Source organism: Lepus europaeus, chromosome 18 (assembly GCF_033115175.1).
Source record: "Lepus europaeus isolate LE1 chromosome 18, mLepTim1.pri, whole genome shotgun sequence".
Classification (NCBI taxonomy): Eukaryota; Metazoa; Chordata; class Mammalia; order Lagomorpha; family Leporidae; genus Lepus; species Lepus europaeus.
Genome location: NC_084844.1, coordinates 22,473,791 through 22,489,748, shown reverse-complemented (window position 1 = coordinate 22,489,748; position 15,958 = coordinate 22,473,791). Strand labels below are relative to the sequence as shown.

Below are 15,958 nucleotides of genomic sequence, written 5' to 3'. Positions count from 1 at the left end.
ACCTCCAAAGAGATGGCAGTATGACTTCCAGCATGGAGGCTCGTGGTTCTGAGAAAGGATTGGGGGAGCAGGGGCTTCTCTGGTGAGCAAGGCAGTGCTGAGCCCCCGGATATCATCTTTTCAATGCCAATTTATTGGGTTCTATTGTAAAAAAAAAATCACACATGCTTATTAAAGAACATTTCAGAAATCAGAAAAAGGCTTAAAAAAAAAAAAAAAAAAAAAACCCAGGACATTTCCCATACTCCTTCCACACTGAGGAGGATCCAGGCAGAGGGGGGGGGGGGGGGGATGTGGGCTTGTGCCCAGGGAGCTGGCCCTACCTACGTGGCCAGCAGGGCCTCTGATGCTGGCGTGGCTGGGGGAGCCTGGCCAGGACACAGTGTGGCTCTTGACAGCAAGGCCGGCCTGTAGCGTTTGTGTTTTGTGGAGGGCGCGGCCGCAGGCTGGCCTCCCTGCCTGCTCCAGTGTGAGAGCCTGGGGGTGTGATGCAACTTTCCACACTCTGAAATCAGGGTGGCATGAGCCTGGGCCCCCTCCCTGGGTGGAACAGCCAGACAAGGTGCTGGCCAGTGCACGCTCTCTGTGCTCCCCAGACGTGCGGCAACCAGTTCACCAAGGGGAGGCTTCCTGAGGGTGCAATCCGAGGCCAGCACCCCCGCGGGGTTCCTTCCTCGTGGCCCAGTGCCGAGCACCCGAGGAGGGGTGGAGGAAGAAGGTCAGGACACAGGCAGGGGAGCCAAGGCCAGCCGGAAGGGCCCTGCCTTCCAAGTCGTGCGGCCAAGCAGTTTTCTTTCTCTTTTCTTTCTTTCTCTCTTTCTTTTTCTTTCTTTCTTCCTTCTCTCTCTCTCTCTCTCAGAAAGGGTTTATTGGTGGGGAAACCCAACAGACTGGAGGGAAGGGGCAAAGAAGGAAAAGAAGGAGAAGGAGAGCGTAAGAGAGAGAACGAGAGAGAGGACAAGAGAGGGAGAGACCAAGAGACAGAGACATCGAGAGAGCCATGTGTTCAGGAACAGGCCCTCTTAAACCTTTGCTGGGGCAGACAGGGAAGTAGGAGCAGGGAATCCCATTAGGGTGGGGGTGGAGCTGACATCGGTGGTTGGGCCATGGGGTCACCTGGCTTCCAGCCATCGCAGCCGGGGCTGGAACCTAGGATGGTGTCCAGGGTGTAGATCGCGCTATAGATAAGGCTGCTCCATTTTACTAACATTCCCCCCCCCCTTTTTTTAAATAAAGCAAGAGTTGTATGGGACTACATTAGCCCAAAAAGTCCAGGAGGGGTAGAGGGACGATGCTCTCTCTAAAGAGCTCCTTCCTGCTGACATAGGGCGATGTCTCAAGCCGCTGTCTCCTGGGTGGCGAGCCCAGCATATCCCTGTAGCAGCATTCAGTTGACCGCCTGGCTGGTGAAGGTCTTGGTTCATTCTATTATCACCTCCTGTAAACACTCGGAATTTGGAAGGCTGATGTGTGGATGGAGATCACGGAGCGTTCGGTGGTGTGGAAGGAGTTGCGGATTGTGTTTGTGACTGGTAGAAATCCAGGACCCCATGGCAGCCCAGAGATCCCCAAAGGGAGAGCCTGGATCCGAGTTACGGCACCAATGTAAGGCGGCCACAAAACACACCAAACACGGGAGTAAGGGGAAGGGTTTATTGGTGGGGAAACCTGATAGACCAGAGGGAAAGGGCAAAGAAGGAAAAGAGGGAGGAGAGGGTAAGGGAGAGATCAAGAGAGGTTTTTTTTTTTTTTAAGATTTTTTTTACTTATTTGAAAGGCAGAGTCACAGAGAGGCAAAGGTGGGGGTGGGGGGGGGTGTCTTCCATCCAATGGTTCACTCCCCAAATGTCCGCAAGGCCGGAGCTGCACCAATCCAAAGCCAGGAGCCAGGAGCTTCTTCCAGGTCTCCCACATGGATGCAGGGGCCCAAGGACTTGGGCCATCTTCTACTGCTTTCTCAGGCCACAGCAGAGAGCTGGGTCAGAAGTGGTGCATCCAGGACTTGAACCAGCGCCCACATATGATGCCGGCACTACAGACAGCGTCTTTACCCGCTATGTCACAGCACCAGTCCCCCAAGCAGTCTTCTAGGTCCTCCCAGAGCCCTGTGTCAGCCCCTGGCGCAGGTTGTGGGAAGAACTGCCTTGGTGGTGGTGGTGGTGGTAGGGTGGGCGCACAGCCTTTTGGTGTGTCCGGAGAGCGCTTCCTTTACAGTCCGGCAGACAGAAAAGGCGGCCCAGAGCCGAGAGGCAGGTGTCTGTACAGACCGCTTTCCTGTCCGGTGCTGTTGGCGGAACCTCAGCTTTGGGGTTGGGGAGGGGTGCACAGTGGCGACTTGGGACAAGGACTGGGGGCTTCCAGCTGAGGCTGGGAGCTGCTGAGGAGGGAAAGGGGTTGGATCTTAGGCGAGCTGAGTGCTGCCAGCGGGGAAGCAGGTGCCCCAGAAGCTCCACGGGCAGGCAGGGGCGCTGGGAAGTGCAGACACTGTCCGGGTTGAGTAGGGCTATCTCCTCCTGAGCCTAGTGGAGTCTGGGCCGAGCTACGATGGCCTCTTGTGCCCCCTTGCAGAGTTGCCATCTACCACAAAGAGGGGCACTATGGCGGTGTTTTTTCTCCAGGGCCCTGGGCGAAGCTGTTTGGCTGAATGGCAGAGAAATAACCGTCTCCCAGTCACTGGTTCAGTCCCCAAATGCCTCCCACAGCCAGGACTGGGCCAGGCTGGAGCCAGGAGCCCAGAGCGCAGTCCCCCTGCTGCCTCCCAGGGTGCCGTAGCAGGAAGCTGGAATGTGGAGTGGGCCAGGTCCTCAAACCCAGGCACTTAGATGTGGGCATGGGCGTCGCACGCAGCAGCCAAACTGCTGAGACTCACGCTGGCCCCTGAAGCCGCGTTTTTGTGGCCCGGTTTTCTCCTGGATCGGTCTCTCTTGGGGTGCTTTGGAGAAGGCTGTGGGAGATGGGGGGGCAAAGCCACCCCTTTAGGGCACCACTGAATGCCAATAAGGTCTTGTATGAGGACAGGGGCCCTGTGACCTTGAGATCTAAGGGGAAGCATAACCGGCTCCTGCAACCCCCACACCTGCTGCCCAAGGACAAGTTCACTGTCATTTACCTGCCAATTCCTGTGCCCGGAGTCAGATCCTCCAGGACACGTGGAAGCAGGCGTTGCCGCTGGGAGCCACAACAATCTTCCAAAGGAGTCCAGCGACCTCCTCTCTCTCCCCACCTGGGCCCTCCATCAGTCCCCATACAGCTCCCCCTTCCCAGCGAGCCACCTTGCCCCAAGGTCTTGGAGCTTGGCTTTTGGGCAAAGCCGGAGTAGGCGTGGCGAGGAAGCGCCGGGAACCCATCCCCAAGGCCGGCCGTTCTGGACACGTGCGCACGCCCCTCCTCAGCCCAGCCAGCATGGAGGTGCGACCGGCGGCGCGAGGCTCCGCAGGGCCACCTGTCTGCCTCGCCAGGGGGCGCGCCTCGGCTCAGCAGGGTCTCGGGCGGCGAGCCCATCACCGCCGGTGTCAGCCTGGTCTTCAGTAGGGGTCGGTGCTGCGATCTGTGGGCAAGGCCTTCAAGCCTCGCGTGGCATGCAGGCGCGACGGCCAGGCGGGGCCCGCGTGTGGCGGTAGCCAGGGGACTCCAGCTCCCTGCGTCACCGGGCCCCAGACGTGGACGGCACCGGGCCGGCTCAGCCGCGCGGCTGCAGCGACACCCAGCGGCCGTCGTGGGAAGTGCGGGAGCCTCACGCGGTTCCCACTCGTGGTTCCGGGAGGGCACCCCGGGAGAGCGGGCGCGTGCAAGCAGGCTGCCCGTGGGGCACTTCCTTCCCTCCCCCGTTTCCTCCCCGGCCGTCGCCCGAGCGTCGGGAGATCCTGCCCGGCTGCAGTGCCCGGAAGGGCGGGGCGGGGCGCAGCGGCGGCGCTGGGCTGTGACCCCGGCAGTTTCACTTCTGGATGCCGCTCGGGCTGTGATGGGAGGGCCCCTTGGGTGGGGGCTGCAGGGGACACGCGGGCTCGGGACCCCGACGGAGGGATAGCTTTGACTCGCGGGTGTCACGCGACCCACGCCTTGCTCCGTTTTCCACCCCCACCCGCCGTGGTTCCACTCCGCTGTCCCCGGAGCTGCCGCCGCCGCCGCCGCGGGGGCTGCCGACCCCCGGAGAGGCCCCGAGCGGCGTGGGCGGCAGGAGGAGCGAGCTGTGAAGCCGCAGGCGGGGGTTAGGCTGCGGGCTGCGCAGAGCCGAGCTGTTTCTCAGAAGTGCAGCCGCCCCTCCCCTCACACCCGCTGCGCTCCCACCTCGCCGCCCGCACCCTTCCCCCGGGGCGGCCGCGCGCTTTCCTCTCCGCGTCCCGGGCTGGGAATCCGGGCGGGGTCTGGACCCGCGCAGGACCCACCGGAAGGTTCAGATCCAGCCGCGGGGCCGCTAGTCAGAGTGTCCCCCACCCCACCCCCACCCCGGTTCCGCAGATGAGGGGATAGGAGCTGTCGCCTCTCCTTCGCCCCTCGCCGGCGCCGGGATTGGATTTCATACAACGGTGAAGAAAGTGACCCCTGGGGAACCGCCGGCGGTCACTCTCTGCAGCCCGGTGGCCAGGAGAAGCGAGAGGGAAGGGGATGGATCTGCTCCGCCCCTGGTCTTGTTTCTGGAGTTTGGGGGCCCATCTGGAGGCTGCCCAGCAGCGGGCTGAGGCCAGGCTTAGGGGCCCAGCCGTGAGGAGCTTCTGGGCTCCCTGACGTGCAGAGCGGCAAGGCTGGGACTGGAGCCCAGGGCTCCCATTCTGGCGGGAATCTGACCCAAGCTGGCTGCACTGAGACTTCAGAGCTTGGGGTCACTGAGGACCCTCCTGCTGTCCCCCAGCACACACACACACAGCTCCCCAGGGGTGAGAGGGAGGGTGGTACTGAGAATGTCACTCCAGTGGGGGTGGCAGGACGAGCCTGGGGGAGGAGGTGGCCTCTCCCCCATTGCCATCCACCAGCCGCCCCCAGGACTGTGGTTTATTTGACGAGGTAGATCTTCTGGGCCAGGGGGCCCTGGGGGGCTGCCGGGTAGGTGAGGTGATGGGAAGAGACTGTTCTGGGGCTTCCTGCCTGCTCACTCCTGGGGAAGGCAGGGGGTGGGGTGGGGTGGGGTGGGGTGGGGTGGCAGGCCTCTCACCCACAGGCCTGTAACCTCCATTCTTTCCCCTGCATGGTCTTTCCTTGGCTGTGCGCATGCTATTCTGGGGGCAGGTCTGTTATTTGGGGGGGGGGGGGAGGGAGGCAGCTGCCTACTTCACAGGTCAAGACAGAGTTAAAAACAAAACCGCGGCAAACTCAACACCCCGTGTCCTTCGGGGACTTTCCATGACACCTTCCTTCCCCCTCTCCCCCATGGCCAGGGAGTACCTCCCCAGAGGGCCTCCCCACCCCAGGTGCAGTGGCTTTTGGCTTTTATGCAAACACCCGTCTGACCGGGAATGCGCCACAGCCAGTGTGCCTCTCCACTTGCCCCTCCACAGCCCTTCAGGCCAGCGCGCCTGGCCTTCCCTGGGCGATCGCCTCCACTCTTCATCTAGGGATGGGAATGAGGGAACGCAGCCAGGTCATCCCCACCCTGCCTGCTGGGTGATGGGGTCGGGGAGGAGTGGAGGTGCAGCCGTGGCGTGGCCTCCCCTACCAGGCCTACCACCCTCTAAAGCATCAGACTGTTCCCAAGAATCGGGAAAGGGAGCCACCCTCTGGCAGGAAGGAAGCCCATCAGGCCTGAGGGGAGTCTCTCCAGCGCTCAGCTCACCGCCATCAGGGTCTCCCCGCCTCCCGTTTCTTTCTGGGCTGCTTCTGCTTTGAGGAGGGAGTGGAAGTGGGAAGGCAGTGCGCCACTTTCTCCAAGGCTGAAAGCCAGCGCCTGGAGGCTGTGCGGGAATGTATCTGATGTTCAGCGATAGAGGCAGGCTGCTCTGCCCTTGCTCTTTCCCGTCCTTGGGGTAGAGGGGCTGGGAGCAGCCTGGTGGTGCAGTCGGGAGTGGGACGGCGCTACGCACACAAGCCAGGGAAAGCTGCCGCCAACCCAGCGCTTGGCTCATCCCAAGCTTCAGAAACACTTCCTCCTGCACCGAAGAGAGACAATGGAGCGTACTCTAGATGAGGCCGAGCAGAAGACCAGACCATCCCTCAGAGCCTTCTCAAACACTGAGCGAGAACGTAGGGTAACAGCACCGGGAGAGAGCTGCCCCATCCAGTGCTGTTTCCTGCCAACATCATAGGTTTAGGCCTCCAAGTAGCTAAAGACTATATTTAGATGTGGCTAAGTTCAGTGACTGACTGCACCCTGAGTTTCCCAAAGTGGATGTTGAGATCTCAGATGAAAATGTCAGGGTGAATTTCTGTTGAGGGGTGGGAGGGCAGAGCAGTGACTAAGGGTAAGGGGACATTGTGTGCTGTGTGTTGATCCTGCTGAGTCCAGGTCTTCGGCCTCCTTGGTCCCCTCAGCAAGTCAGAGCCTTACTGTGGGTGCACAGGGGCCGCAGCAGAACACCAGCAGCAGGCTCAGGAAGATGTCCAGCGAGCTACTTTGCTGTGGTGATCATTCCACTTATCTTGATACCTGGGCTTTAAGACAGCCAAAAGGGCTAAATTAAGGAAATATTCCTGGGGGCAGAACTAAAAACCCTCCCATTCTCTGACTACAGATGACAGGCACACAAGGACTATCACACAAAGGGATTTATTTTCCAGTGTAAAAACCAAACCTGATAAAGGAATCTCACAGACGCTCGGCAGGGGTGTTTCTGATGCAAAGATGCACTCAGCGTGGATCTGGCGAGGTTAGCGGTCAGCGCGGCTACAGTTCAGAAGCTGCCTTTTTTGGACATTCTTTACAGAGGCGTGGGGTGCTTTTCGGTGCTCTCAATGGCTGGACTCCAGAGGAATGAAGAGGGAGAGTCACTACTGTCTGAGAAATGCAGACAAAGACGCCCTGAGCCCGCTGGGTCCAACTGCCTGAGGGTCAAGGGCACCTTCCCCTCCTGGTGGAGAAGCCACTCTGAGTCCCAGGCTACCTCCTGTCCCTCCCCCGTCATTCTGCAGACAAGGGTCATTCAAAGACCACACGTGTGGTGACTTTGGCAACCAGAAATTAAAAATAAGCTATGGTTTTTCCAGCAGCCAAAATGATCCTTCACCAAAAAGTTCACAGACTGAGAACCTGAGCATGCAAAACCACAGTCTGGGTGAAGGGATGTCTGCTTTTTAAATGACCTGCTAATTCTTTGCAACCCACAGTAATTTGGTTTCTGTGAACCCACAGACACAGGCCCACCAAAAAGGGCCTGTCTGCTAGCCTGGAAAAGCTCTTGTATAAATGAGTCACTGGCAACGGGATCCGTCGTTTCTAGGGCTATCTCATTTTACGGTGTGTTTTCTCAGTCTTTTCAGGAGATGGAGAAGCAAGCTTCATTTATCCGGAATGTGCAATCGGCTCCACAGCATGGGCAAAGGGCTGGGAGAAGGCAGGAAGCATCGTGGGCTGCTCTGCAGGCTTTCTGAACAGAATCAGTGGAGAGGTGGGGCAGCAAGAACCATTTGCAGAAGTGCGAAGTCCCTGGGGGAGCAAATGGCTGAGGGCTCCTAGATGGCAAGGTAGCAAAGCTATTCTGCTTCCCTGGGTGCATGAAGAGCCTGTAGCACATCCTTAACTCACATGGGTTCCAGGGTTCAACACAGTCTCTGCCCTTTTGTATTGAAATGAAGTGAAGGAAACTGAATTTGAGATCTGCTGCCTCTGTTTAGGAGCTGCTATTTTGGTCCTTGGTCTTGGAGTATTTTTTGTGTCTTTAATCCCAGACACAGTATGTAGAGCAGAAAACTGGGAACCATCCAGTGTAACCCCTACCAGCCCCTGCAAAAAAAAACCAAATAAACAACAAAAAAAGGGGACATTCTCCCATAAACAAAATTACATAAAACTTCACAACATCCTTGAAAGGTAGATATTGTTAGGTCCTTACATTTTAATATAAACATTAACATTCCCATTTCTAGTACCGATTCAATTGGTATCAATGTGTAAGTCAGTCCACTATGGTAATATTCAGAGGAAACTTGTGTCCAGCTTCTTCCAAGTGCACACCCCTGTTCAACATATTGATGGTGTGGCGGGGTGCAGACTACATACCGTGTGGGTAAATGAGGGATACAATCTACATTACTTTAGGAGGACACACAAGTTTAAAGCCCAGACCTTATCTAGGCTTCAAGTCCACAGTCCTCAGAGTCAGAAGCTCCCAGGCCTAGGTGCCTAGGTTGTTCTCAGAGCCATTCAATCCTGCCATCAATGAGAACAGAGTTCTTTTTCCAGGGTGGCCCAAGACTAGCCTTTGGTTTAGAGTCAAAATTGTTTTCTTTATAGGCACTTAAGTCCCAAAGCATTCTGCTTGTGTGACCTCTGTCTAGAGATTTTCTGAATTAATCTTTCTGGGAAAATACAAAAATAGCTTCCAGTTCTTAAAAGGCAGTATTACCATACTCACTTATCTTCTTCAGCTCTTGATACCACATTTTTGTTTTTTAAGGATAAAACTTTCACCACTCCCTTCTTTTCCTCTTGAGCTCATACCACCTTAATTCTGAGTCTGAATCCTCTAAGATAGCCAAGCCTTTCCACAAATCTCCACTGGAGACCAACACACCAGCTCTCAGTGGGATATATTTTCAAGTCAGGACTTCAAAGAAACATTTTCATCTGGTTTTACCATCTGTCCTGTGATATATCTCAAAAGTACTGCTTTTTTCCCTTAAAACATTCTAAACCTAAACTTCAGCAGAGGGAAGAAAAAGGCAAAGGAGGGTAAGAATAGTGACACTGATGCTACTTGGAAAAACTTCATGTTGACATGAGATTTGTTAAAAATGCAGTCTTCTGAGTAAGATTGTGTCTTTAAGCAGTTCTCTATGCAAAAGAAATCTGAGGTCATTTTCTATCTGGGCCACTGTGAGTTGAGGCCTAACAAAATGTTACAGCACTGCATTTAAAAGGTGAGGAATTTTGTCACTGCCAATGTCAGAAGCTGAGTCAGGCACAGCTCAGAATGGGTAACAAAGCATATGATTAGCTGGCTTATTTGTGCCAAGGCACATGTCTTTTGGGAGAAAAAGGAATCTAAGGACTGGGCATTTACTGCTATGTTTTTGTCCCCCCGGGCCGCCGCCCCGTGATGATGGAGGGTAATGGGAGAGATGCCTCTGTTTGGTTCTGTCCGTGGGAAATCATCTGCTCAGCACTTCAGATCATGACAGGGGCTGTCTGGTGCACTGGTTCTGTTCCTTTTCCTTCCTTACCCCCATTCTGTCGCTGTGGCTGCGAGGGTTTGGCTGCTGCTCAGATTGTGGCCTCATGGGTGTGTGGTGGGGGCCTGCCTATAAGACCGTTGGTAGAAACAAAGGAGAAGACCTAGAGAGCTCAAGTTCACAGGGACTTTGCATGCGGAAGCAAAGGTGCTGCTGGACGCTGCCCTGTAAAGCCTCGCCCCGCCCTTCCCTCTGAGCGTCCTGCTCCAGGGTCTCCTTCACCCCGCAGCGACCCCACAGCAGGAGCTCTTGCAGAAGGAAAAGTTACCACTGCAGGCACCTGCTGCAACTTCGAAAGTGAAGAATGGTGGCATCTCTGCATCTGTACTTCCTCTCCAAGGGGTGGCCCCAAGCTGGGCACACAGTGCGACAGTGAAAGAGTGGCCTGCATGAGTGGACACCCTACTCAGAACACCGGCCTCAGAGAAATGGAAATCATTCAGCAAGTCCACTGGCCACAGGAAAAAGGAGCATGGGATCTGCAGGAACAGTTCTCAGGGCGTTCACTGTCTTGAGATGCAAAGACGTTAACACCCCCTGTCCCTGTCTTGCTTTCTTACTAATCCCTGCCTCCAAATTCTCTTTCTCTTGTCCCTCGAAGAGTCAACAAGATGTGTGATATTTCAAGAATATAACAAGCAGCTCCTCTTTCACAACGGGTGTAAGCAGTCTGGCAAGGCTTGGAGTCTGGTATTGTGGAAATACAGTGATCCACTGAAGGCTGCACACCAAAATACATCTAGTCCTTTAGCTGAAATTTCAAACATGTTGGGACTGTTGCCATAGAACTTCATAAAACCTTTTTCCCTGAGACAGACTCTATGCCACAAAAAAGCATAAGCCATGTGTGCAGTCTGAGGTGGGACGTTTTCATTCCTGGCAGCACATAAATGAGTTGACTTTGAGCCGAATGCATAAGCCCTTTAGAAATAAAACACTCATCTACCAGGAATTTGGAATTCTCAGCTCTGGTAGAAATATTCATAAAGCATGTTCTTAATTTGTAAATAGGCTCCATGAAGTTTTCCCTGGAAGCAGAATTTATTTTCCCTAACACAAGTTGTTAAAAAGGTAAAAAAAAAAAAGAAAAAAAAGCTGGGGGGGTTGCTTTGGCAAGCAGCTGCAGGTGCCAATTTGTGTGTACACTTTGGGGTAAGATCAAAATACCTTCCTGTTTTTTGTTCCTCCCTACCATCTTTTTCACATTCACAACTCAGTGGTTAAAGGAAAAACTTAACACACTAACATTTGCACATCAAAGAGATGTGAAACATATATTCATATATATACTCCTCTGCTTAATACTCATACATGAAGAGTTTTAAAAAATAACTTGTGGTTACTGCATAATTATATATACATTTAAAGTTGGAAAAGACCTTAGGGAAAGTCTCAATCCAACTCTTATTTTATGGCTCGGGAGACTTAGTTTTAAGAGTTAAGTGATTTGCTCAAAGTCACACAGCTAATTAGTGGCGAATATGGAATTAGCAAGCACGTTTTGTGTGACTCCTATTCCGGCACTAATTCTGCAGTTACCACAGCACTTCTCCCTGAGAGTGTGTCCCCGTTCTTGGTGATAAAGGTGACTGATACATCTATATAACCAAGCTCAGACTTTCAGGGATTTTCATGGAATTCAGCAGCTCCATTTAAAAAGGGGGTGCGGGTGGGGGGAAGAGCCAAAACTCGATTGACCAAGGAGAACTAATCATAGAGGTGTCTCCTTACACCCACCTCATGCCCAAGCTCAGCTCTGAGCTCATCAAAGTGTCTATCCTGTGTGGAGTCTATCCTGTGGGGAGGAGGCTAAGCTATACTTTTGTTATTCTTTATTATTTTCCTATGGGAAAAACAAAACACTGACAAGTCTGCTCTGGGTCTATCTACCAACACTCCATGGAGGCCACCAACAACTTTCAGGTAGTTGCTATTTTTTTTCCCTATTAGCGCTGCTACGCTGCTTCCCCCGTCATTTCTCTGCTGGTCAAAGGAAACAGATACCATCATCCTCAGTGGGTAACTTTCTGGAGTTTCAATGATGGTCTCGATTTAAAACCATCAACTCTTCTGGTAAGAGAATTTCTCCTAGAGACAGTGGTTAAATCCAAAGCAGCCCAACTTTTCACTGGAGAGCAGGGTGGGGAGTGGCGAACATGGCAGCAAAGATGGTATGCTTTTTCGCCTGCATGGGGTCCTCAGTTGCTGGTGACAGATCCTGACTCTGTCGCTGTCCTTTCCTTGCTCTTGGACCACAGTTTGGGATGCAGAGATGACACCCAAATGTGGCAGCCCCTTGGGTCAAGTACAGAAGGGCAGTGCTTCCTGGCGAGGTCAGCTCTTCGTCTCTGTGGATTTGGGCTGTGACTGAAAGGCTTTTCCACATCTGCTTGACATAGCTCAGAAAGAATGCCTCACATGGCACAACGGGGACTGTTCCAACTGGCAGCAAACTCCCGTGAATGGCCGGCTCTATTGCTGCAAAAGAAAATGACCAAACACTTTTTTGGCTTCTAGATCCCATAAAATTCAAGCCCGTGATGGGAAAATAAAGGTTTCATAAAAGTAACAACATAATAGATCTGCAAACAATTTCTGAGTGAAGACAGTGTTTCTCAGGCTCTCCATGTGATCATGGCCCCTTGGATATGAAAATGCTACGAAAAGGCATTTGGGATGGAGTGTGCTTTGCAAGCAATCTGTTAGGTGAGGTTAATCAGTTTTTTTTTTTTTTTTTTTTTTTTTTTTTTTTTACAATGATGCTGCCTACTCAGGCACAGCCTCCGAGGCCAGACCTTCACTTCAGCATGGCTCTGTGTTCTCCTCTAGCTATGTGAGATGAGAACTCGTAGCGATCGTGGCTTCGATATCCGCACATGTTACACTCAAAAGGGTCACGGAAGCCGTGGCAACCCATGTGAATGGTGAACATCACGTAATCCAGGAAGAGGACTCGACAGTGGTCACACCGAAACACATCCATCACCTCCCCTTCCTTGTTGATCACTTTGATGGAGTCTCTTGGGCAGATGGGAGGGGGCTTGAGGAGTTCGTAAGAGCGGGGCGCCTCCTTCAGAAGTGGCATCCCATTGCGGGCCCGAGGAAGGACCACATGATTTTGCTGATAGAGGTGATTCTGGCGTTCTTCGTGGTTACTGTCAGTGTCCGTGGAGTCTTGGCCACTATTGTTGGGGGACAGGCCTCTTTCCGAAGGCAGGCTCTTCTCTGGCAGGTGGATGTTCTTCTTTTCTAGCTCCTGGGGGGCACCATTTGGGATCTCAGCCCGGGTGAGGGCTATGGGATACATGCTGCTGATAACTGGAACCATCTCAGAGGTGGGAGCAGGCGGTGTCTGCACTAAGGGACGCAGGGCTTCCGCGCCAAGATAGCTGATGGCGTTATTGATGGCTTGGTCCATCATCCTTGTCTGTATAATCTCACTCTCTTTCTCATACATGTAGCTGGAATTATAGTTGACATCAAAGCAGTGGCGTTTCTCACCTGGGATGAGTGAAGAAAGGGTTATAAGAGAACAACACAAGGGCAGAGTTTATCAAATTGTTTTCCAGAGTGCTCAAAAGAGTGAGAAAGCATAGCTGCCTGCTGCACAAGACCAGCCATCCAGAGAGAATGGCTTCTATGGCGCTGAAGTCCCAGGGATCCCTGGTCAGCAGCAACATGTTTGGATGGCCAAAGTAAAGCCAGAAGGTGAAAGGGAGGGGCAGCAAGGTCAAGAGGTAGAAGCCTCATTATGAGGCACTCCCAAGGCTCGTCAGAGAGAAACCCTAGAGAAGCAAAAGAACCCTAGGATGAGGCTGGGAGGGGTTGGGTGCACCGGGCCTCTGTACTTCTATTGCTCGTGAATGCTTAAGACATAGTCAACTCCCAAATGCTTACCATGTTTGTTATCATCTACTTGCGATATTAGGTGACTAGGGGGACGGAAGTGCTGCAAACAGTGGGGATGCTCAGCGCCTAGCCTCAGCCAGCAGCTCTTTAAATAGCTACAGGGGTAGAGAAAATAGCCCAAAAAACTGCAGCTTGCTACTCCCCATATTCACCAGTCACCTGACTGACCGAGATTTTTCAAAAGAGCTTCAAAGGTAGAAAGTTTTAGAGAACATTTCTTGAGGGGCGATCATGACCCCATCCTTTCCCTCAAGCATGTTACTCTTCCCTTGCTCAAAAAATGTACCATCATGGGGTTAGCCCTGTGGCGTAGTAGGCTGAGCCTCCACCTGCGGCAACAGCATTGCATACAGGTGCTGGTTCGTGTCCCAGCTGCCCCTCTTTCGATCCAGCTCTCTGCTAATGGCCTGGGAAAGCAGTGGAAGATGTCACAAGTGCTTGGGCCCCTGCACCCTTGTGAGAGACCCCAAAGAAGCTCCTTGCTCCCGGCTTTGGATTGGCCCAGCTCTGGCTGTTGTGCCAAAATGGGGGAGTGAATCAATGGATGGAAGGCCTTTCTCTTTGCTTCTCAAGTAACAAATAAAATCTTTTAAAAAATTTAAAAATGTATCATTAGTGCACACATGACCATTAGGACCTAATTCACATGTAACTACAAAAATTTATCTGTGGTCACCCTCTCCCACTTCTCAAGTCAACTGCTGAGAAATTCTGAAAACAGAGTTCAGCCAGTGTCAGGGCGTGTGGGTGTTAGAAAACAGAGGTTCTCTGGCCATGGGAAGACAGGGACGAGGTCTGCAGAGATATGCTCAGGGCTGAGTGGCCAGACAAGGACAAGAAAGTATGGAAGATGAGACAGGAGTTGAAAGGGAGGCTATGGTGGTTGCTGCTTTTCATTTTTTTTAATGCAATGTCTAGACAAAGGCAAGACTATTTGGTATAAAGTGTATATTTAAGGATTAAGGGAATGCAAAACTTCAGGAGTACTCAGGGAAGGGAAAGCACTTCCAGAAAATCTCAGTTTTGCTAAGGGTCTTGACGAACTTGTAAAGATCTGAGTTTTCAGAGATGCAGGAGGAGATGCTGTCAGGGGGAGAACGAATGGAGGCAGGGAGGTGGGCTGTATAGGACGTGTATGGGGAAGAGAGTCTGACTAACGCATATCGAGAGATACGAGGCCAAGTTTTTCTCGGACTTCACTGTTCCTTCACAGTCCGTAACATCCACACATCAGGGACTGGGTCTGATGCTGGCCCCACTGGTTACCAGCTGCATGACTCTGGGCAAGTTATTCACTTGTCTAGGCTCACTTGTCTTGTAAGATGGAGATAATAATCGTATCTACCTCATAGGGTCACTGGAAAGTGCTTACAACAGTGTCTGGCTCAAAGAAAACACTTGGTAAATGCTAGTGGTTTTATTCTTTCTTTGAATCAATTCACATTTTCTTCTTTTTTCTTCTAAAATAAATTATTTTTTAAGGAAACTTTTTATCACTGACATAAATGGAAAACCAGAATCACTTGCCACAAAAAGATAATTATGAAAAATAAAGACAATTCGGGCCGGTGTTGTGGCATAACAGGTTCAAGTCCTGGCCACTCCACTTCCGATCCAGTTCCCTGCTAATGTGCCTGGGAAAGCAGTGGAAGATGGCCCAAGTCCTTGAACCCCTGCCACCTATGTGGGAGACCTTGATGAAGCTCCTGGCTCCTGACTTTGGCCTAGCCCAACCCTGGCCATTGTGGCTATTTGGGGAGTGAGACAGAGGATGGAAGATATTTTCTCTCTCTCTCTCTCTCTCTCTCTTTCTCTCTTTCTCCCTCCTTCCCTCCCTTCCTGTCTCTCTCCCTCTCTCTGTAACTCTGCCTTTTAAATAAAATAAATAGATTTTTTTTTTTTGACAGGCAGAGTGGATAGTGAGAGAGACAGAGAGAAAGGTCTTCCTTTTTGCCGTTGGTTCACCTTCCAATGGCCGCTGCGGCCGGCGCATCGCGCTGATCCGAAGCCAGGAGTCAGGTGCTTCTCCTGGTCTCCCATGCGGGTGCAGGGCCCAAGGACTTGGGCCATCCTTCACTGCCATAGCAGAGAGCTGGCCTGGAAGAGGGGCAACCGGGATAGAATCCGGCGCCCAACCAGGACTAGAACCCGTGTGCTGGCGCCGCAAGGCAGAGGATTAGCCTGTTAAGCCATGGCGCCGGCTATAAATAGATCTTAAAAGAAAGAAAAATAGACAATGAAACATCGTAGTTTACTAGATTTTGATCAGATACTACTGTGAGTACCTGAGACTAAGGTCCCACTCTCTCTGTTAAAAGCAGAGTGTACCCAGTGTGAGACTGGTGCTACAGACAACTGGCATCAAATTAAGCCCAAGTTTCTCTCCTTGGTGTCATCATGGAGAATGAAAGAGAACTGAAAAGAAAGTTATTTTCTTGTCATGTGGTTCAAGGTTTTTAAGTGCCCTTTTTGCCTCCTACTGGTTTGCATTCCACATTTCAGGAAACAGAAAACAAAAATTACGCCTGGTAGAACCAAATGATCTGTGTTCTGAATGACCAATCATAGGACTTGGATTTGAACAGTTATCATACACCCTTGAGAAAGAAAGGCTAGAGGTCAATGTAGTAACAAGGTGTAAGATGGAGCAAAACAGTAAAAATTGATGCCAGAAGACCAGCTAAAAGGTCTAATCCAATAAGATGGATTTGTTCTGTATCTGCCCTCCCCT

The 15,958-nt window shown here is 52.2% G+C and overlaps 1 protein-coding gene across 1 annotated transcript in view; it reads right to left on the bottom strand.

Moving 5' to 3' along the window:
- Positions 1-12,115: 12,115 nt before the first annotated feature.
- Positions 12,116-15,958, bottom strand: part of IKZF3 (IKAROS family zinc finger 3) — a 114,766-nt gene continuing 110,923 nt past the window's right edge. Inside the window, exon 8 of the mRNA XM_062175069.1 lies at positions 12,116-12,819. Within this exon, the coding sequence (XP_062031053.1) occupies positions 12,116-12,819 (704 nt within the window). The remainder of the gene's footprint in view (positions 12,820-15,958) is intronic.